General features: G+C 47.4%; 1 protein-coding gene across 2 annotated transcripts in view; it reads left to right on the top strand.

The window, feature by feature from the left end:
* Positions 1 to 22,698, top strand: part of AGBL1 (AGBL carboxypeptidase 1) — a 441,440-nt gene that overhangs the window by 72,021 nt on the left and 346,721 nt on the right. For both annotated transcript variants that reach the window (XM_077317361.1, XM_077317360.1), the window contains exons 10-15: positions 1,363 to 1,479; positions 1,577 to 2,163; positions 3,670 to 3,753; positions 5,106 to 5,183; positions 5,324 to 5,472; positions 7,600 to 7,687. In XM_077317361.1, coding sequence (XP_077173476.1) covers positions 1,363 to 1,479; positions 1,577 to 2,163; positions 3,670 to 3,753; positions 5,106 to 5,183; positions 5,324 to 5,472; positions 7,600 to 7,687 — 1,103 coding nt within the window. The remainder of the gene's footprint in view (positions 1 to 1,362; positions 1,480 to 1,576; positions 2,164 to 3,669; positions 3,754 to 5,105; positions 5,184 to 5,323; positions 5,473 to 7,599; positions 7,688 to 22,698) is intronic.

The raw sequence follows: 22,698 nt of genomic DNA, 5'->3' as shown, positions 1-22,698 counted from the left end.
CCCTCCTACCATTTGCCACCAGAGTTTCAGGTTGGTACATTGTCAGGCAGTGGGGGTGGAAGGGACCCCCAAGATGGTGCCTATAGCACCATCTCTAGGGAGTGGGATTATACATTCAGAAAAAGCATCAATGGAGGATGCTGGATGTTGGGGCTTTTGGACTCACCTTGGTCCTTATCCCTCCAGAGAATTAGAACTCCAGAGTAACAGAACATTTGAAAGTATGCAGTTATTCGTTACCTTTGTGGATGAGGCACAGATCAGACTCAGTGCTTTAAGGTTTTTAAGAGAGTAATCTTTACGAGAAAGATTATTTAATTGATTGATTTTTTAATATATTGATTTATATGCTGCCTGTCTCCAGAGGTCTCGGGGCGGCTCCCATCAATAACATTAAAACCTTGTACAAATTTAAAATGATAAAATATATTAAAACATCAAAATACATTTAGAAATGTGTATCAGATTCATCTGCTTCAGTCTCATTACTGAAGGAGAGCACAAAAACGTAAAGTGTTCTTACAAAAGCAGCACAATGCAAGCCTCTATGGCTAGGCTGCAGGCAGGACTTCATCCCACACATCAGCAGATGGGGAGAATTGGGAGTCTAATGGTGGCTGCTCCTTTGTTTCTCTTCCTGAAGAAGTGGGTGGGAGCCCACCTTAAAACAAAGGAATCCCCAGAGCATTTGCAAATTTATTTTCTATTGGAAAATAGTGAGGTTGATGCCTTGATGCCTCTAGTGAGCACATAGGCACAGTTTGTCAGCATAGCTTAACAACAGCCCTTCAAGGTGATATTAGCAAATTACTTGTTGATTGCAGTTCCAACTCTGGATTTACAATCTTGTTCATATTTTGTGTTGGGTGTCAGTGGCCATTTTGTGATTTTTCCCTATTAGAGTGGCCACCCTCCAGGTCGAGCCTGGACATCTGTTGGAATGACAGCTTATCTCTGTCTACAGAGATTAATTATCTTGGAGGAAATGATTGCTTTAGAAATGCATTGTCTTGTCAGCTCCCTCCCCTTCCAAACCCAACTCTCCTTAGTCTTTATCCTGGATTTATTCCAGGAATTAACCAAACTCAAGTTGGCAAACTTGTGGCACCCAGTTTTCTCCTCAGCATTGCATATGAGCCCACCACCCACAGGCTCAATGACATAGGGGCCCCTTGATGCTTTAGAGGAAGCCCATTCATATGAATCAGAGAACCATCTCACATTGTGAAGATGAGATGACTCAGTGGTTCATAGGGTCCTAGAGTTGGAAGGGACCTCCAGGGTCATCTCGTCCAGCCCCCTGCACCATGCAGGTACTTACAACTACAACAGCAACTTCCTTCCCATCTCTTGTTTTGAAAGGATGACGATTTAGAGACAGATGTTGAGAAGCTTATGTCCAAACCGGAGCTTGATTGGCCAGAGTCAGATCTTGAACGGTACCGGGAACTGTGCTTGGAACTTTGCGACAACTTTCTGGTGAGACTATCCTAGTCTGGGGCATTAATTATAAATTCTACAAGGTACTTTACAGAAGGAGACATGTCAGGTTTTGTGTCTTTTCCGTGTTGTCAAGGAGGTAAAATCTCAGTCGGAAGACGAAATGAGCTCTGAGGATTCCACTGGAAATCCCACATGTCCCTGTCTTGGTGTGACGTCAAAAGCTGCCCCTCTCAACAACCAGCCAAAAGGTGGAGAGAGAGACCAAACTGCTAAGAGACAAACACTCCCCCAGAAGACCTCCAGAGTTCCAGTGAGGAATTGTGTGAAGAAGGAGAAATCTTCTCATGAACCTAGAAAATTGGCTCCTTGTGAACTGGCCCCTGTAGTGGACTTCTTCCAGACCCAAGACAAAGCCAATGCAGACAGCTTGAACCCTCTAGCCAAAGATATCCCCTGGGACATTCAAATTGGCCGTGTTCATTGTCTAAACCCCTGTGAGCCTGGTCTCCAAGGAGCTGTGGGGGCCTCTGAGGTCATAAAAAAACTTCTCAAGAGACACCCGGGGAATATTCCTTTCCATAATCCTCGCCTCTACATGGCAAAGGCAGGATCCACCAAGTCCATTCCAGAGTTCAGAGTTCTGGCCTTTCCTGATTTCTGGGGTCACCGAATTCTTCCATACAGCCAGTCTATACACCAGAGGAGATACGGCACCCAAAAGTAAGTCTGCATTGCCTTTTGTCCCTTCTATAAATAGAGGAGGGGGACCACAGAAGGTTTAGTATTGGCTCATCTACCTACCTTCCCTGGGCTGGCAAACCCTCGGAATTTTTGGGGTGGTGGAACGTCATCCCCCACCCACCCAGCTCTAGGAACTCCCCCAGGCTATATTGATTAGGGGAAATTCCTGAGTGTTGTGGATCGTCTCCCCGATCTGACATTACAGCATTCACAATGTCACCCCACCATTTTTTCTTTGGTGGCTTGGCTGGGGAGTGGGGAGGAGGAATATGCCTGTCACAGGTGGACAGCTGGTAGTCCTGTTGCTGGATCAGATTGATCTAGTCCAGCAGCCTTTTCTGCACAGTGGCCAACCGGGCCACAGACATGGAATGGAGGATCAAGCTTGCCCCAGCACTGGTGTTCAGATATTTGTGGTTGATTGTGGAAATTCCCTTCAGTCACCTTGGGACCTTTCCTCCATGAACCTGTAGGTTGAGCTATAATCACGAAGGACCTAATTTCTAACCTTATTTCTGCCCTATATTCCTTGGCTAGAATTTCTAGTCTACCCTACAGTTACATTGTAATGCTTACAATATTACAGTTTTGGTCACTGTGCCCAGTCTTATTCTGTCTGATCAATGGATCCTCATCCATTGGTTTCTCTTGCTATGCCCTACAAGAGAACCAAACACTCCCCCTCCAATACTCATACTGGTCAAAGAGTGTAATAAAAACGCTCACTAATTAACTCCCCCTCCATCCTTATTTCTTCTACAACACACTGCAGGGGCCCTGAGAACAACATGGCCTTGATCACAGACTTGCAACTTAATGAGGCCTAATGGAAGAACAGAAAGGAGGTGGTGGAGAAAGGCAGCTAGGCGCAGAGTTAAAAAGGCTGTAGGTTGTATTTTCTTGCGAGGTTCAAATTGGTGACCCTGTGTTACAGTTGGCTTGAGTGTCAGGCTGCGATTTGGGAGCTGACATGGAGGATAAGTCTATCAGTGATGATGACCAAAGGGGACCTCCACATTCAGAGGCAGTAAACTGGGGGAAGGCCTCATCCTCTGTGCCCTGCTGTTGATCCTCCAGAGCAGCTGGTTGGCCAGTCGAATGCTGGTCTGATCTTAGATTCTGATTACCATGGGCCAGACTTTCTCTCTGAGCCTCACCTTCCTCACAGGGCAGTTGTAAGGATAAAATGGAAGTGAGCAGAACAATGTAAGGCAAGCAACTCCGCACTCAGGAGAAAGGAATCTATGAATAAGTTTGACTTTCATTCAGTCTTTAAGCAGATAAGCTGGACGGAATGCATATCTTCTGCAATGCAACCCAATGCAACCTTCTACTCTGAGATTTGGAGAAATATAATTGATTCCTTCCTTCCCGTAGTTGGTTATTGCAACACAATCAAGGGAAACTTCTAAATAGCAGGGTGCGGGACAGACATCTCCCGCCTGAGTTCATAAACCGGCTCAGGCTTCCTTTTCCTCTTTTCAGGGCCAAAATATTTGAAGACATCCGCCGTGTCATCCAGCCAGAAGATACAATCGATCGAGTCATCTTTAATTTAGATGGTCCAAGGTACTAATCCAGAGCAATGTGTTGGGGAGCATAGGTGTGAGCATCGAACCGTGCACAGCCGTGCTACCAAGCATGTTCCACCATCGTAGCATATCCACCATCGTGTACCACTTTTTTCCCTGTTGGGATTTTCCAAAACAAACTGTACACCAGGAACTGTGTGTTAGTAGTATGATCGGCCCAAGCTCCTGTGGTGGCCATTTTGTGACTAGCAGTGTCCTCGATGGCGGCCATTTTGTGATGGCATCTTCTCCTCATCCTCAAAATTCCCAAAGTGCCTACAGGCTCAGTGAGTTTCAGGACCACCGTTTAATGGCCTGGATTCTGTAAACCATCTGAACTGCTACCCAGAGCAGACCTTTGGCAGCTCAGATGGTCTCTGTGAAGGAGGTGGTTGGTTCAGCTGCATTGACACTGCTTAAATGAGAGCCTCTTTGTGCATTATAAAGTCCTCATGTTTGCTGAGCAATGACAGAATCTCTGGAGCAGATATTCAGTGGGTGTGTTGTGCTTTCCAGACTCACACATGCTCTCGTCTCCTTGCAACCAAGGTACAGTAGGCAGAATCATCTTCTGCCTTCTTCTCCACACTGTTTCTTCCCCCTTTGAACCACTTGTGTAGCAGTTATTGGCTCCATCACTGCGTTTGAACATACATGCGTTAGCTAACTTGATTTCACAGACCGAGCTGATAGGAGCTGCACAGAGCACTTGAAGGAAGAGAAGACATCCGGAGCTTCTGCTCACATCACCTGGTCATGAAAAGTGAATTTGGAAGACACAGAATTCCCATTAAATATCTGCTTTAGAAGTCCTTTTCAATTGCTCAACAAACATTGATATTCTAAGGAAGCCCTACTCGATGATAGAATGCAGTAATATCTTCTGCTTAGCAAAGGAGTCTTGGTCCTTGCATCTTCTAGAGAAGATACTTAACAACCAGTCTACAAGAAGCACCAAGCATTTACTACTAGGGTTGTGCACTTTGGCAGCACGTAGGAGGCCAACACCACAGCACAGAGAGGTGGCCAAACCAAGCTGAAATGCACACCCCAATTTGCTACCCAGTTGGTTCCTCTCTGCTTCATTCTGTTTATTTTCCAAGCAGGCAACTGAAGCTGCTATTGGTTCTCCTCCAGATAGTTATTAGAGAAGTTTTTTAGCGATGCTAATGTTATTGCTACTGTGACTGTTATTAATTGATGTAGTTATCCAATTTATATTGTATCTATCTTGTGGCTTCATGTTCTCTGTAAACTGCCCTGAGCCACAAGGGGAGGGTGGTAAACAAGCAAGCAAGCAAACAGTGACGCTTAATCATCTGCTTGCCCCTTCTTTTCTGTCTCTTTCAGCTGCGATGCTCCAGAGTGCCTGAAATTCTTTTCCAAATTTGAGTCTGGGAACCTCTGCAAGGCCATCCAGATGCGGGAGTAAGTAGCAGCAGACTTCCAATGAGCTGCCAACGAATCTAGGCCTTACTTGTTGCATTTGTTGGTTGGGATTCTCCACAAAGAATGCCCATGTTGTGGTTTGATTCCTAACTCCTTGCTGCTGTGGCTTTGTGGTCCAGATTTGAATATGACTTGATCCTCAACGCTGACGTCAACACCTCCCAGCACCAGCAGTGGTTCTACTTTGAGGTCAGTGCCATGAAGTCAGCCACTCCCTACCGCTTCAACATCATCAACTGCGAGAAGCCCAACAGCCAATTCAACTATGGTAAGAGCTGTTTTAAGAGCCTCTTGTGGCGCAGAGTGGTAAGGCAGCCGTCTGAAAGCTTTGCCCATGAGGCTGGGAGTTCAATCCCAGCAGCCGGCTCAAGGTTGACTCAGCCTTCCATCCTTCCGAGGTCGGTAAAATGAGTACCCAGCTTGCTGGGGGGTAAACGGTAATGACTGGGGAAGGCACTGGCAAACCACCCCGTATTGAGTCTGCCAAGAAAACGCTAGAGGGCGTCACCCCAAGGGTCAGACATGACTCGGTGCTTGCACAGGGGATACCTTTACCTTTACCTTTAAGAGCTGTTTTAGCAGCAAAGCAGAGCTTTCCATCCATGCTCACAATGAGCCCCTTTGGCTGAGTCAGAAGTGCCTTCAGTAGCAGCTCAGACTTGCAGGGGGGTCGGAGGTACTTGATTCCCTCTTCCTTCATGCTTCCTTACCCAGTGATGGATGGTAAATTCAGGCCAGTCAGCAAGGAGGACACATCTGCTCAAGGAGTAGTGAAAATTTTGGAATTCACTGAAAGTGGACATAATATCTACCAGGATAGACAGCTGTAAAAGAGGCTTTGATAGATTTATGGAGGAGAGGTCCATCCATGGCAACTAGCCAAGATGACTAAAAGAATGCCTGCTCATCTCAAGGCAACAATGCACAACCAGAGCTTAAACAGTTCCGCAGGGCCTGCTAAAGGGAGCTCTTCCACCAGACATTTGGTTGAGCTTAACCTTCCATTGGCCCCTGAGCCTTCCTCCCATAAAAACCACCACCAATGTGTCCAACTCACGGAGCCATCAGTATGTTACAGTTAAATGGATGTCCTCACCATGTTTTGCTCCATTATTATATTGTTCTACTGTTATGACTGTGTTGCTATAGGTCAATTTACTGTGATTTGTACTGTTTTTCTCCTGATCCACGTAAACCACCCCGAGCCTCAGGGGAGGGTGGTATATAAATCTAATAAATAAATAAAAACAAATAAATAAAATAGGAACCAAGTAGTGAAGAGTAGCCACATTATTCACCCGAAGAAAATCCTCAAAAAAACTAATTGAGGGATAGAATAATCACAATAACATTTAATTTCTATACCACCCCTCCCCCTATGGGCTCAGGGTGGTTCACAACGTTAAAATCAATTCCAATAAAAACAGTCAATAAAATGCAATTTTAAAAAACCCGGCCCCAGCCCCCAATACTGAAAATAGCTAAGATTCAGTTAAAAAGGAGACATGGCAAGTCCCTGAGTGTTTATAGAATCTAAGAAAGGGAGATTTCCACATTTCCCCCTCTCGATTTCTGTGTGGGTTCACAGATGGAATCTTCATAGTGTATTATTCACTTGATCGGCATACTTGTAACAGCTGTCGGTGGAAGCTCTGAGTTTCTAAAGCAGACTTCTGTTGTATGCAGGAAAATGGGGGGGGGGAGAGATACAGTGTGAATGGCCCTTTATAACCAACAACTGTTCTTTGCCTCAGTGGACTACAAGAGAGGAGGAATATGGAGGGGGGGGGGAATGCAGACTATAATACTGGAAAGGTTATGGATACTCCCGCAGTCTATCCTCCTGGAGAGTGTAAGATAGGGGTAGTCAGGGGTAGTGTTTGCTGGCAGGGGCTCATGGGAATTGTAGTCCATGGACCTCTGGAGGACCACAGGTTGACTACCCCTGGTGTAGGAGATTAGTTCTGGGGGGAAATGTCATGACTTCATCCTTCTGATTTGTATGCCCGGCTGCTTCTTTGCTCGCTCTTCCTTTAGAATTCTCTTTGTAGCTTGCCAGCCTAGCAACTTTGGCTTGGTTTCCCCCTGAACATTGTATTTGGGCCGATGTATGAGGCATGATACCCTGGAGGTCCCTTCCAAATCTGTGATTCTATGATTCTACGATGTTTGGAAATCAGCGAACAAATTCCAAATCCCCCATCTTTTGTAAGACTAAACTGTCCCTCCCCAACCCACAGATTCAGAGTGGAACCATAGAGCTAGGGGAGGGAGGATTGCCTCACCCCCCCCCCCATCTGCCTCACGCCCCCCCCCTCTGTGCATGTTGCATCTGCCTTTGCCTAGGAAAAGCAGTTGATTTTTGTTAACATCGCTGTTGTGTTGTTTTGTGTAGGCATGCAGCCAGTCATGTATTCAGTGAAGGAAGCTCTCCAAGGCAGGCCTCACTGGATTCGGATGGGCTACGATGTCTGTTATTACAAGTAAGTGCACCCCCCTCCCTTTCCAGAGTGTGTTTGAGCTTTCTGCCCCCTCCCTCCATCCCCCTTCCTCCATCATTATCCCATTGACTTTCATCTGCTAGGAAGACCGATGTCATACACATGCAAATACCCAGCATCACACAGCCCAGGAAATCTCAGGGGATTTCTGGCAAGTCCTTCGCTTTTGTACTATTCCGTACATTTAGAATACTTTGCTAAATGTCATCATCTTCAGCTTCACGGCAAACCCATCATTATATTTGTTAGATTGTCAGCCTGCCTTCCTCCCATTAACAGGAGGTGAGTCGTATCAATGGGTCTTCAGGAGAGGCTGAGTGGGGGGCGGGAGAAAACCAGTAGATCCGAAGGAGGTTAAGGAGGTGCAATTTACAAGGAAGGATGTAGTGACTGTCAGACAAGTGAAGCAGCTGGTCTTTCTTTTGCCTCAGCTAGTAATTCCTGCATTAAGATTCATGGCACATATTTTGCTGCAAGACGGGCATTTGTATCCCATGAGGAACGAAGCCCCCACAAAGTCATGAATTGAGGAGTCTGCCTGCTGTGTCTCTGGGCGACCAGGCCTCCTTCTGAACAGCCTCCACTGGGAATTGTTTATTCCATTACTTATCTGGCATTGGATTCTGACGTGGCACAATGTCCCATCCCTGGAGGAGGCTGCATATTTCATCTCTGTGCGAGCCACTGCTCATGGTCAGAACAGTAATGCATCCAGAGATACACCAGACAAGCGGCTGCAAGAACAGCTAATGGTTGTGCTTGCTGCGGGCGGAATTCCTTTCAGGTGTAAGTGTGAAGCTCGCCTCCGATTTTAATTATGTTAGGAAACTTGCCTTAGGTTTTAAAACTCTGGGAAAGGCTGGTTTGTGTCTTCGAAAGTCATTTGCAAACTTTGAATTTGGCTTGCAGGGATCAATAGAACAGTTCGATCGGGTCCAAATTTAAAAACAAACAAAACAAAATCTTTGGATAGGACTCCGCAAACTGCAGTGCACATTATGGCTGCAATCCTAAGGATGCGTCCCTGGGAGAAAACCCAATTAGATAAAAATGGGACTTACTTCTGAGTAAAGTTGCTCAGGATCTCTTCCCAACAGTGCACTGCTAAGAAAATTCCATTGGCTAAAGTGGGACTTACTTTGGAGTAAAGCTGGTGAGGATTGTTCCCAAGCAGCGCAGTCCTAAGAACTTTTCCTGGGCGAGGTTTCACATGAAACTGCATCACCCCATCCCCTTTCCTACCCCTTTCTTCCAACTGCCTTTGGAGTGCGGCTCTTCTCCCCCCAACTCCTCCCGGCACAAGCCACGTGCTGAGAGCTGGCAGACTTTGGAGCAAGCAGATGCGAGAGAGGCGAAGCCGATGGGCTGATGGTGGTCCTAATGGCCCCTAATGTCATTCACAAGGCCATTATTGTGCGGTGATTAAATAGCAGCTGACTAGTGCGAATAAACTGTGGAAGTGCAATTAAGTCCTTCATCATAATCGGGAGAGGGAGAGGCTGCAGATGAGAGGCTAGGGCTAGCTGCTCCCCCACCCACCCACCCCCGTTCTCCCAAATATGCAATGTGCTGGATTTTATGTTAATATGCTTTGAACAAGATATCTTTCTCATCTCTCTCCTAGGTTTCTGATCTATCCATAAATCTGCATAGAATGAGTTGCCCTCATGCCTGCTTGTTTAGTCTGCTGGTTCCTCCCCACCCCAGTTCATAGATTTCTTTAGGTAATCAGGAGGACCTGCCACAAGGCAGCCTGTGCCCTCACAGAGTCCCTCATCTCTCATGTAAGCCGTAGATGGGCTCCCAAGCTCAGCCCCCCTTGCAGTTTTGCAGGCACCCTTGTTTGACAGTTCAGGTGTGTTCAGGCAGCTGCTTGTGAAGTAGCCATGGGTACCTGCTCCCTTTACTGCCCTGGCCTGCCGGCCCACCGTAGCAACAAGTCATACCTTTTTGAAATGAGGGGAGTCGACTGCTGCAGTGGATAGTTCTTTAAATAAACAGGTGAATCTGCTCACTCTCTGAGTTGCGCTGAGTCATTGCTCTGTGCTGAGTGGTGTCTCATACAGAGATGCAACCTTTAGCCTCTTCTGTCGCATCTCTGTTTCAGAAGTGACTGGGAGACCATAGAGCCAGCAGGATGGCCCTGTCCCTTCAGAAACTCATTGGAACGATCGATTGGTGACTCATGCAGAGACACAACAGTTCACATTGGCCACGATGCAGTAAAATTTCCCTTGTGTGCCCTCAAATGCCTTTTAGGAGTAGATGCTGTGAGCTGACGGACAGTGAGAGGAGAGATCAAGAAGAGCTCTGTAGTACTCACTGCCTGATCTCTGCTCACATCCATCTTGTTTTTTTTGGGGGGGGGGAGGGAATACGGTAAATCTGCCATTGTGCCTTCCTTCCCACCTCTCTCACGAGAGAGATTCTGGCTTCACAGACAGATTAGAAATGCTTCTTTCAAAAGGGGCCTCACAGACGCAGGGGGTCTGCTTTATCGCCTCCCCCACAAAACAATGCTCAGACGCTTCCGTGGAAAAGCCACTGCTGCTGTGGCGGCAGCCCTCGATAAAGCAATTTAATTCATGGCTCGCTGTCTTGGCAACTGTTTACATTTATTACGCGCCAGGCAATAACGTTCTTCTCCAGCTGATTATTTAAGGAACGGCGAGGACATGCGAGGCCCCCAACGACCCATCCGGGCCTTGCCGTTCTACAGTTCATTGCCAGTTCAGTGTCTCGCCCCCACCTGAGCCGCTGCACAGCTGAATGTGGACGGCTCAGGGGGTTGGCAATCAGCACTGAACTTTCCAGTTTCTAGGTCAGCCGTTGAAATTCTGCCCGGATCGCGACAAATGTATTTCTTTCCTTCCTTTTCTTTTGCCTGCTGGCTGCTTGATGCGCTTTGTGACATGTGAGAATGAGGAGGGAAACTCTGTTGCTAGGAGGTCTTGTGCAGGCAGTGAGGAAGGCCACACGCTGCCCAGTTCTCCTCTGACTTCCTTTGTTTTCTTTGAGAAACAAGGATTGTTTTTTTAGACTAACAGTGGCTCTTCAAGTACAGCTGAATAAAGCAGCAAGACCCTGAAAAGGGGAAATGGACAAGTGTGTGTGTGAAGGATCGGTGCCAGTTTTGAAAGGATTCACACACACACACACACACACACACACACACAAACGCACACACACATCAATGAACAAATTAACGTTCTGATTCACAGTGGCATCTCCATGTATGCATGTTTGCATCAAGCATTCTGTTTATATGTGTGTGTGAAGAGTGAATCTTTTACAGTTCTGTACTAATGCTTTAATCTTCAATATCTTCCCTCTTTGCAATAAGAAAACTAGTCCCCCAGGGGAAAAGAGTCTAGTTCAGCCCTTCATGAACTGTTTGGGCTTTCTGTTTGCATGGAGATTGAAGCGTTAGGGAGCATGTGAAGGGTGGGCGCTACTCAAACAAGAGCTATTGCATGCTCAATCAATGACTATTCCAGAAATACGAAAACACTGCAGGAGCTCTAAGAAGCCTATTTGGATGAACAAAGAACTTCAAGAAGAACTAAGAAAGAAAAGGAAAATGTTCAGGAAATGGAAGGAAGGACAGAGCTCTAAAGAAGAGTACCTACAGGTTACTAGGCACTGTAGATCAATCATCAGAAAGGCCAAAGCTGAGAGTGAGCTAAGATTGGCCAGGGAAGCCCATTGTAACAAGAAAAGATTTTTCAGTTATGTGAGGAGCAAACGTAAAGTCAAGGAGGCAATAGGCCCACTATTGGGTGCAGATGGACAAACTCTAACGAAAGATGCAGAGAAAGCAGAAAGGCTTAGTGCCTATTTTACATCAGTTTTTTCCCACAGGTCAAAGTGTTTAGGCACATCTAGAGATGGCTGTAGCCAAAGGATAGTGTCTGGGTGGCAGGTTAACATGGATAGAGAGGTTGTCGAGAGGCATTTAGCTGCACTGGATGAGTTCAAATCCCCTGGTCCAGATGAAATGCACCCGAGAGTACTCAAAGAACTTTCCAGAGAACTTGCACAGCCCTTGTCCATCATCTTTGGAACCTCTTTAAGGACTGGAGATGTCCCGGAGGACTGGAAAAGAGCAAACGTTATTCCGATCTACAAAAAAGGGAGGAAGGATGACCCAGGAAACTGGATGTCATTTACTTGGATTTTAGTAAAGCTTTTGACAAGGTTCCCCATGATGTTCTGATGGATAAGTTGAAGGACTGCAATCTGGATTTTCAGATCGTTAGGTGGATAGGGAATTGGTTAGAGAACCGCACTCAAAGAGTTGTTGTCAATGGTGTTTCATCAGACTGGAGAGAGGTGAGTAGCGGGGTACCTCAGGGCTCGGTGCTCGGCCCGGTACTTTTTAACATATTTATTAATGATCTAGATGAGGGGGTGGAGGGACTACTCATCAAGTTTGCAGATGACACCAAATTGGGAGGACTGGCAAATACTCCAGAAGATAGAGACAGAGTTCAACGAGATCTGAACACAATGGAAAAATGGGCAAATGAGAACAAGATGCAATTTAATAAAGATAAGTGTAAAGTTCTGCATCTGGGTCAGAAAAATGAAAAGCATGCCTACTGGATGGCGGATACGCTTCTAGGTAGCACTGTGTGTGAACGAGACCTTGGGGTACTTGTGGATTGTAAACTAAACATGAGCAGGCAGTGTGATGCAGCGGTAAAAAAGGCAAATGCCATTTTGGGCTGTATCAACAGAGGCATCACATCAAAATCACAAGATGTCATAGTCCCATTGTATACGGCACTGGTCAGACCACACCTGGAGTACTGTGTGCAGTTCTGGAGGCCTCACTTCAAGAAGGACGTCGATAAAATTGAAAGGGTACAGAGGAGAGCGACGAAGATGATCTGGGGCCAAGGGACCAAGCCCTATGAAGATAGGTTGAGGGACTTGGGAATGTTCAGCCTGGAGAAAAGGAGGTTGAGAGGGGACATGATAGCCCTCTTTAAGTATTTGAAAGGTTGTCACTTGGAGGAGGGCAGGATGCTGTTTCTGTTGGCTGCAGAGGAGAGGACACGCAGTAATGGGTTTAAACTTCAAGTACAACGATATAGGCTAGATATCAGGAAAAAGTTTTTCACAGTCAGAGTAGTTCAGCAGTGGAATAGGCTGCCTAAGGAGGTGGTGAGCTCCCCCTCACTGGAAGTCTTCAAGCAAAGGTTGGATACACACTTTTCTTGGATGCTTTAGGATGCTTAGGGCTAATCCTGCGTTGAGCAGGGGGTTGGACTAGATGGCCTGTATGGCCCCTTCCAACTCTATGATTCTATGATTCTATGATTCTATGAAAACTGTAAAAGATTCACTCTTCACATGCACTCAAACAAAATGCTTGATGCGAACAGGTATAAATGAAGCTGCCACTGTGAATCAGAACGTTCGTTTGTTCGTTTGTTCATTTGTTCGTTCATTCATTTGGCCTCTCTTGGACAAGCTGTGCGCAACAAGTAAAACATTGCTTCCAATGAAAGCATCAATATTCACATGATTTTTAAAATTAGCAAAGTTAAGCACTCATTCCTAGCACCTATTATATTACATTCTAGTCTGCTCGTAATACGTACAGGTAAGGTGATGGTACAGGGGGGGGGGGGAAGGGAGGGAGGCCGAGCCCACAGTTTTTTTATACTTTCGGCTGTCCTCAACTATAAGCCCGGCAGAAGAGCTCTGTCTTGCAGGCTCTGCGGAATTTAATAAGCATCTCTCCTGGGAGCTTATTCCATCAGGTGGGAGCTAGGGATGAGAAGGCCTTGGCTCTGGTTGAGGCCAGAGACCCCCAGCCGGTTGATGTTGGCTGACCGCAGAGTTCTCTGGGGAGTGTCCTCATTAGTGTACAAAGGCCAGTGCAGCCTACTGAGACTGCCAGTGGCTCTCCAGGGACTCCAGTGGAGATCAGACCTGACCTATTTAATAGGGGATGTTGGGAATTGAACTTGAGTCCTCCACTGAGTCTCAGCATTGCCATGCCCTGCTTCTATTGTTCTCCCCTTGGGGCCTAGAACCATGCGGCACAGTCCTTGCAATGCCTCCGGGGAGCCTCCGGGGAGGGCGGTATAGAAGTATGATAAATAAATAAATAAATAAATAATGCCTGAAGACACAGTGGCATGAGCTTTTTGGAGGAAAAAGTGTGATTAAAAATGCACTAGACAGAGATTCATTCATTCATTTTTCTTATATTTCTATACCACCTTCCTATGAGGCTTAGGGTAGGGATAATACAGTTAATCGTGACATTACTGAAGATTCTTAAATGTGGGAACTCTCAACTTTGTGATTTCATTAGGATTTAAAAATTTTGTTCCACACAAACTTCCCGCAAGTGTAAGCAGTCACCCCTTCACTTTACCCAATCCTGCACTACTTACTGCTTATTTTTCTGCCTCCCTACTCCCCAATTGATGTTGCTTCCATATCTTGAATTAATCACATGTATAGGGTGACTGAGGGCGGTTCAAAGACATAGGCTTTCACCCATATAGGGCAGCTGAGGGCAGCCGAAGGCAGTTTGAAGAAGCAGGCTTTCAGCCATGGAGGGCAGCTGAGGGCAGCTGAAGGCAGTTTGAAGAAGCAGGCTTTCACCATGGAGGGCAGCTGAGGGCAGCTGGAAGAAGCAGGCTTTCAACCATGGAGGGCAGCTGAGGGCAGCTGGAAGAAGCAGGCTTTCAACCACGGAGGGCAGCTAAGGGCAGCTGAGGGCAGCTGGGAGAAGCAGGCTTTCAACCATGGAGGGCAGCTGAGGGCAGCCGAAGGCAATTTGAAGAAGCAGGCTTTCACCATGGAGGGCAGCTGAAGGCAGTTTGAAGAAGCAGGCTTTCACCATGGAGGGCAGCTGAGGGTAGCCGAAGGCAGTTTGAGGAAGCAGGCTTTCACCTGTGTAGGATAGCTGAAGGCAACTGAGGGCAATCTGAAGTATATATTTTTGTGATGGATACCCAAAACCCCAACCCCAATCTCCTACCCCCATTGCCTTTCACAGAAACAAGAGCAATGTTTGCTTGGGGAGGAGACAGAGAACAAGTTCTGCCCCCATGGTCAAGAAGGTTCTCCCACATGCCAAGGGCAACCCAAGGCTTATTGTATTACCCCAGCAATGCACAGCTCCCCTGATGCAAAGAGTAATCTAAGCAATGGGCTTTGAGCCTTGACCCCATGTTATAAAGTCCCATCCCAGACTTGGGGCAATTGTCCTTTCCCCCTTCCTGTATCTTAATCCCCACCTCCTGCATTCCGCATGGCAAACATTCTCCCATCCTGCTCTGGCTGAGTTGTAGGGAACGCTCAGATAACATTTGTAAAGCACTTTGAACATGAAAAAAAGGGTGCCTGGTAAGTTATGATGATAGCAACCGTAATGATTATGAAGGTTATTAATTAACTGGCTTTGCCAGCTGTGCTCAAGGCAACACAGAACATTTGAAGGAGAGACGGCTTGCTTCAGGGTTTGACAGTTATAAAGTGACTCAGAAGCTCCGCGAATGAAGTCTGCAATCTAATAGCATCACCATTTGGATTAATATGCTGTTTTCCACCTGCTGAATTTACAAAGAATTCACAGAGGCTCTAGGGAGGAGAGGCTAAAGCTTTCTTGGGATCTAGCTCCACTGAATTCAGACGGACCATGCTATCCATGATCATGCAGCCCAAAGCAGAGTTCTGCCCCTCTGTCCACTATGAAGTCAGTGGGCTTAAAGGTAAAGGTGTATCTCCTGTGCAAGCACTGGGTCATGTCTGACCCTTGGGGTGATGCCCTCTAGCGTTTTCATGGCAGACTTGATACAGGGTGGTTTGCCAGTGCCTTCCCCAGTCATTACCGTTTACCCCCCAGCAAGCTGGGTACTCATTTTACCGACCTCGGAAGGATGGAAGGCTGAGTCAACCTTGAGCTGGCTGCTGGGATCGAACTCCCAGCCTCATGGGCAGAGCTTTCAGACTGCATATCTGCTGCCTTACCACTCTGTGCCACAAGAGGCTCTCAGTGGGCTTAGAAAGGTGTAATTCTGTAAGCCCACTAACATTAATTGGCCTCTGTAGGGCTGCACTTCAAATGAGACTAACCCAATTGCTATTAAAAACATGACCCAGTAATTGAGGACAAAGAGCGGGTGGGCAAGCCTTTCCTAAAATCAACCCAGAAGCACCAGTCCAGTCCCAGATGTCACGGAATCTGCATGTCAAGGGCCACATTTAAAATAACAGATGTGACACCATGGTTCCCCCTGATTCTTCACACATGTGGCCCTGTACAGGGTAATTTTTTTAAAATGGCAACTTCCAGGACCCATCCCTTTATGTACTACAGTTATTTTGTACATTGCATCTGTTCGGTAATACACCCAGTCTGCCCGCTCTCTAGAAGGAGGTGGTAGACTTTGGAAGCAGGTGGGTGGTGTCATATAGATCTTATACCGCTGCTAGCCAAGAAAAAAGAAACTCCATCGATTCAAAATGGATAAAGGAAGTAAAGCAAAGGCCAGCTGTGAGTTGGGTCACTGTATGAAGTCAGTCTCTATATGTGGGTCACCATCCCCCCAAATGCTGGGAACGGCATCATCTGGGCATGGGATTAAGGTCACTGTGTGTGGGCAGGTGGTTGTAAATTTCCTGCATTCTACAGGCGGTTAGATGACCCTGGAGATCCCTTCCAGCTCTACAATTCTACGGTCCCTGTGGACAATGGGATTTAGATCATTCAGTGCTGGATGAACCAGCAATAGTGATTTTCCAGTGTGGATTATACATGACTAGATTTAAAGCCCGTTGTACGTTTAAATACAACAGGCGCTAGAAAGCGTAGATTTGAGAGTGTTGTTGGTGACTGGTTGTTTCTGCAAGTGGTATTGTAGGTGTTTGGGCAGAGTGGATAGGAGAGGTTCAGGAAAGTGAAGATATAGTTGGTGGGAATGTGCAGTAGTGTTTTGTAAAGGAGGGATTAAACTGGTGGTGTTGAAAGGTAGTGTATGGCCGTATTGTGAAGAGGCTGGGTTGGAGGGTGGTGGGGTTATCTGGAGGTGGTTTGATGTTGCTTATTTTTCCGTTTTGCTTTGAAGTGTTTTCATGCAGCCATGTTGGCAAGAGTGGCATGCGTGGAGGTCCAAGAAGAACAGGTTGGTTGGTGACACCAATTAAGTACATTGGAGGCAGCAGATTGTAATAATAACAATACATGATGAAATAAAGACAAATGGGCTGAAGAGCGTTTTGTAATCAGAAGTTCTTTATTGACATTAAGGAGGGGTTATGATTTGTTGCTGCTGCGTGTCATGGAGGAGTGTAGTGTTAGAGGAATGATATTGTTGTGTGGAGATTGTTATGCTTTTGTTGTTGAGGATTGGCTGTTATGCTTTTGTTGTTGAGGACTGGCTCTTAGTGAGGGGAGGTGGGATGGTCAGGGGAGAGGTCAAGAGAGCTTAGATATGGATGTTGTTCCTGTGGCTGGTTGTGTGGTGTCTGTATTAGGATTTCTGGGAAGACAATGTTTTTGGTGAAGATCTGGTCTGAGCCTGGTAGTAGCATGCCTTGCTGTGGTTGTGGAGTGACGTGTATGCGGAGGTCCTGGAAGCGGCGCACTCGGGAAATTGCAACGTAGAGCTGTCCATGGCTGAATACAGGCTCCTCAAGATGGAGGCCAACTTTGTTGAGTGTTTGTCCCTGAGATTTGTTAATGGTCATTGCGAAGACAAGTTTTACAGGGAATTGTAATCGGCAGAGAGTGAAAGGTAAGTCTGGGTCTTTAGGTGCTAATGTGATGCGTGGTATGAAAACAGTGTCTCCTGATGCTGATCCAGTGGCAATCCATGCCAGAAGTATGTTTGGCCGGAGATCAGTAATGATGAGTCTGGTGCCATTGCATAGGCCTTTCGTAGTGTTCAGATTTCGTAGGAGTATCACGATGGCTCCAGTTTTCAGAGTCAACTGGTGAAGAGGCATGCCGGTTGGGTTTAGGGAGTTGAGGAATTCAATGGGGAAGAAGATTTCTGAGTTCTCTTCATTCTCGTCCTCAATGGAGTCTACACTGTAGTATGTTGTCACATCGCCCTCCAAACGATGAAGAATGCTTGCGTTGAGGGTGTCGACATGGGAGTTTTTGGGACAGAGAATGGCTCTGTCTGTAAAAGTGTGGGTTTGTTCTGCGGTGAACTGTGTGCCAAAAATGTCTGTAGCCAGCTCTTTTGTAGTGATAGTGTGTCTTGGGATTTCTACGATGTCTTCTGGATGTGGTGGTGTGATGTCATGTGCTCCGTCTCCAATCTGAAGGATCCATTGACTGAAGGCAGGATCTGTGGCACGTACATTGACAGTGAAGGGGAAAATGTTGAAATGGGTCCAGAGATGATGGTGTTTGATGGTGGCCTCAATGGTGGTTGTTCTGTTTCCATGTTTGACAACCGGGAGTGTTTGTCTGAAGTCTCCTCCCAAGATGAGTAGTTTTCCCCCAAAAGGTTTGTTTGAAGACATAAGTTCTTGGAGTAGTCTGTCAATGGCAGTGAGGGCTGCTCTTGGTGCCATGGTGGCCTCATCCCAGATAATGGCAGTAGCAGTACGTATGACAGTGGCATCCCTTGAGTCCAGAGAGATATTTGAGGAAGATGTCTCTGTTAGTGGGGGGAGGAGTTTGAATTGGTTGTAGAATGTCTTGCCCCCGGTGAGTAGGTTTGCTGCAATGCCTGTGGAAGCGACAGGCAAGACATGTCCTCCCAGTCCTTTGAATGTGTATATTAGAGTTGTGTACAGGTATGTTTTGCCAGTGCCTCCTGGTCCATCAATGAAGTAGCAGCGGTGTAAGCGTGTGTTGTCTTGGCTTGCATCCAGAATGCTGTTGTAAGCAGCAAGTTGCTGGACATTGAGTGTTGCAACCATCTGTGTAGCAAGATTGTGGTAGTGTTGTGGTGTGTGTTCTTCTGGTGGCATGTTGATGTTTGTTGGTGGTGGTTGGAGTCCTTTTTTTCTACATGAGGATCCACTGATGCGCAAAGTGGTCTCAATGTCGGTCAGTGTGCGTGCAAGACAGGTAATGCAGTTGTCAGTATGTTCTTGGCCATGTTGTGTGGAATAGTCTTCCCAGAGTTGTGTTTTGTAGTTGTCAAAGAGCTGCTGAGGTCTTGGGACTACCCCGTAGATAAGGATGTACGCAAAGAGGTCTCTGAGAGCATGTGGCATGGTGTATAGTGCAGCATCAGCCATTGTAGCATCCCAGACATTGTCATCTTGTAGCAGGCCACGTTGAAGTGCTGCCTCCTGGAAAGAGCACATTGAATGCCATTGTAAGTTCTAATGTCCTCAAAGCTTGTAGCGCCAGGGATGTGTAAGAGGAGGAGTCGTAAGCAGTAGCGTTCTGTATCTGCGGTGAAGTTTACAGAGTACATACGTCCAATGATGTTTGTGGCTTGCCGTTTGTGAGGGACCCATCTCTGGATGTCTTTTTGAAAGGTATATGTTTTTGGGATGTCAATGTAGAGGATGGAGCGTGCCTCTTCGTGTTCCGAGTTTAGCAGGAACCAAGCCGTGAGCATGGTGTCTCTCTGTGCAATGCTTTCAACAGTGGCGGGGTTTGTCTGAAGTGTGCGCTGATCAAAAATTACAGACTGGCAGCCAGGCAGGTGTACAGGTAGGTGTACAATGCTGTGTGACTGGGCATGGAGATTGTAGGAAAGGAGGCGCCACATGGCTTCTGGTGGGCTGACATACCGGGAGTCAACATGCATCTTGATCTCATCGTACCGTTGGTTAGTCTCCGTGAGGCGAATAGTGGCACAGTCGTAGCCTTTGTAGATGTATTTGAAAAGGTATTTAACACTCTTCACAGAGGCACAAACCTCAACATTGATGTGGCAATTATAGCGCAGGAGGAGATATGGGTTGTAGGGGACAACCCATCGGTTATCCGGTGTTGCTCCACGGACATTGGCTGTCCTGCCATTGTCTCTGCGGCGGTATAGTGGGTAGCCGTTCTGGTTAGGTTGTGTGTGTTGCTCGAAGGATTTTGGGAATCGTTTAGAGCACTTGTCCTCTTTCATGCATGGAGCATATCTGTACTGCTCGCCACATAGGCCATGAATCATGTGTTTTGTGATGGCAGCATATAAAGTAAGCATGTTTTGTGGGTCTGGGATCTCAGCACTGACGATGAGATCGATGATGTCTGGTGTGTGTGGTTTGAAGGGCTGTTTGAGGAGGAGTAGGAGATGGGCATGCGGGAGGCCTCTTTTCTGGAACTCAACCACATGCACTTGAGCAACTGGGGTTCCGAAGATATGTCGTCGCATCAAGACATTAAGCAGTGATGTTAGCTTCAAGTGGAACACACGGGCAACAATGTCTGGTCTGTGTTCTGCTGGCTGTCCTTGAAGGTTGTCCTGGATTTCCGGCCATTGTGGATTGCAAGTCATTGTAATGAATAGATCAGGCTTACTGTACTGTCGGACAATTGCCGTGGCATCTTGATAGTTTTGCATCATGTTTCTCGGACTGCCCTGGAAGGAGGATGGCAAGATGATAGCAGTGCCTGGTGGGGGAGTGTTTCCTGTGGCTTGTTGAAGGTGGTCCATGAGTCCACGGTAATTCTCCACTCGTAAAGTATTCTGATTCTGGCGTAGATAATTGAGACGGTTGGCCTCTGTCTTAACATAGGCATCAACAATGTATTGCTGAGTTAGTTTACCTGCTGCAAGAAAAGGATTAAATGTGTCTCGGACGGAAAGACGGTACTGGTAGTACTGCATCTGAGTCACACGTGTGCGTGGGTGTGCACTCTGTTGGTGGAGGTGTGCAATGACTATAGGTTGCTGTTGGAGGGGTATGTCTATTCCCCAGCTTTGGTCTCCTAACGGGAACAGTAATGGGTAGACCATAGGCTCCAGGTTTGGATCGAGGATGGAGATGCATTCGGTACGTGCGGGGTGATCAGTAGATGAGCAAGTCGCGATGTAGAGGTGGGCATCCATCGTCAGCCTCAAAGATGACGGCGACCTCATTAGACCAAGGGGCATTGTAACGGCGTGGATCATGGTCCCTGTCTTGAAGGATGGCCATGGTGAGAGTGGATGGAGTAGCATGTTTTTGGCGAGCTTCTTGGATGCACTCCTGTTCGACTTCATGGAGCATTTTGCAGGCCTGTGCAAAAGGGTTGTTTTCAGCCATGAAGTTACTTAGTTGTTGTAGAAGGATTGGGTTACAGGACTCATTCTCAGGGCGTGGTGGTTCTCTTGCCACTTGCAGGGAATCTAGAATGTATAGCTGTGCGTAGGAGCAAGGTTCTCCAGTGTTTGGATGTAGTGCGCCGGCCCGGTGGTAGATACTCCCACATATCCTGAAACAGTATGGTCCCTGGTGAGGTGGGGCAGCAATAGAAGCGCCCATGGATGCAAATGCCAATGAACTGTTGATGGAGCTAATGTTGGTCATGAAGTTGCTGGAGTGGTCATGTTTTCTGGTTAGCTGGTCATTGATGAGTGTGGCGGTGTGAATGGGTGGGAGGGTAACTGCCCCCTTAGTGCAGCAAGGGTACTTGAGTAGTGGTGTCCAGAGTGTTTTTCTCCAGCGAAGTGTTTTGCCTGGCAGGATAAGCATGTTTCTGTGAGGTTGCCAGAGCAGTGTGGTTCTGAGGATGGCTGGGTGTCTGGCATGGTGAAAGCTACAGGTAGATGTCCTTGTAGAGTGGGAGCGAGAGAAAGTAGAGATGCATGTGCGCGATTGTCTTGTGAAGTGGACAAATTGCTGTCTTTGCCGTATTCTGGACTGTGTTGCTGTGTTCTGTCAGTTGCTGGAGATTTTTGGCAGTCTTTAGGAGGGGCAGCAAGGGTTTGTCTTCGTCGCTCACTGCGTCTTTGGTAGGCTTCAGCAGTCTTTTGTGCTGTGCGTGTGGCACGGTATTTGCGGCTTGCAGTGGCGTGAGATTTCCTTATGTCTTCTGGTGTGTGTTGGCGTTTTGGCCGTGGCATTGCGAGGTGGTTGTTGTTCGATGTATGGGTAGGAGAAACCTGGCAAAGGGAGGAGTGGGCTGTAGTGGTCGAAGGGAGTGAATGGAATTTGAATGTAATGGGTGGTGTGGCAGGTGTACTTACCAGTCCAATGGTTGTGTTCACAGAAGGTGTGTAGGTCTGAAGTAGACTGTATGGAGGAGGAGTATTTAATGGAGGCGTAGTAGGTGGACGTGCAGGCAGGTTGTCAGGGAGCTGTTGACTGGAGAGAGAAGGGGAAAGGGGTGGTAAGTGTGGTGATGTTGAGTGGGTAGTGTATAGGAGGAAATTCATAGAGGAGTATGAAGGAAAGTCATGATAGCTAACTGAGGAGTTGTGGGTTGGAAACAGAAAAGTGCTGGATGAGCGGGGGGTTGGCTGTACCTAGGGGTGCGTCTCCACAGAGAAGGCAATGCGTGGAATGGCCGTAGAGAGGGGTGGGTGGCCATAGAGGAGGGAAGGTGTGAGGCAGCGGAGGGATGGACAGGTAGCAGGACTCACCAATCAGCATGTGGTGGGAAAGCAGGACCCCCATTTCAGGGGGAGGGTAGGCGTGCTGGAGTCAGGAGTGTTGGAAGCTGGGTAGAAGCTGGAGAGGCTTGCAGGCACTCAGGAAACTGCAGGGGGGATAGAGAAAGGGGCAGGATGAGAGTTGGCTGTAGAGAGGGGTGGGTTTCCATAGAGGAGGCAAGGTGTGAGGCAGTGAGGGATGGGCAGGTAGCAGTACTGACTAAGTGGCGTGTGGCGGGAAAGCAGGACCCGTGTTTCAGGGGGAGAGTAGGAGTGCTGAAATCAGGAGTGTCTGGAGGCTGGGTAGAAGCTGGAGAGGTTGGGAGGCAGGGAGGCAGCTGTTGGGAGGAAACAGAAGGGGCTGGATGAGGGGGGGATTGGCTGTAGAGAGGGGTGGGTTTCCATAGAGGAGGCAAGGTGTGAGGCAGTGGAGGGATGGGCAGGTAGCAGTACTCACCAAGTGGCATGCGTTCAGAAAGC

This window comes from Paroedura picta, chromosome 18, assembly GCF_049243985.1.
Source record: "Paroedura picta isolate Pp20150507F chromosome 18, Ppicta_v3.0, whole genome shotgun sequence".
Taxonomy (NCBI): Eukaryota; Metazoa; Chordata; class Lepidosauria; order Squamata; family Gekkonidae; genus Paroedura; species Paroedura picta.
The sequence above is the reverse complement of the archived record's forward strand: the minus strand, read 5'-3'. Positions and strand labels throughout refer to the sequence as shown.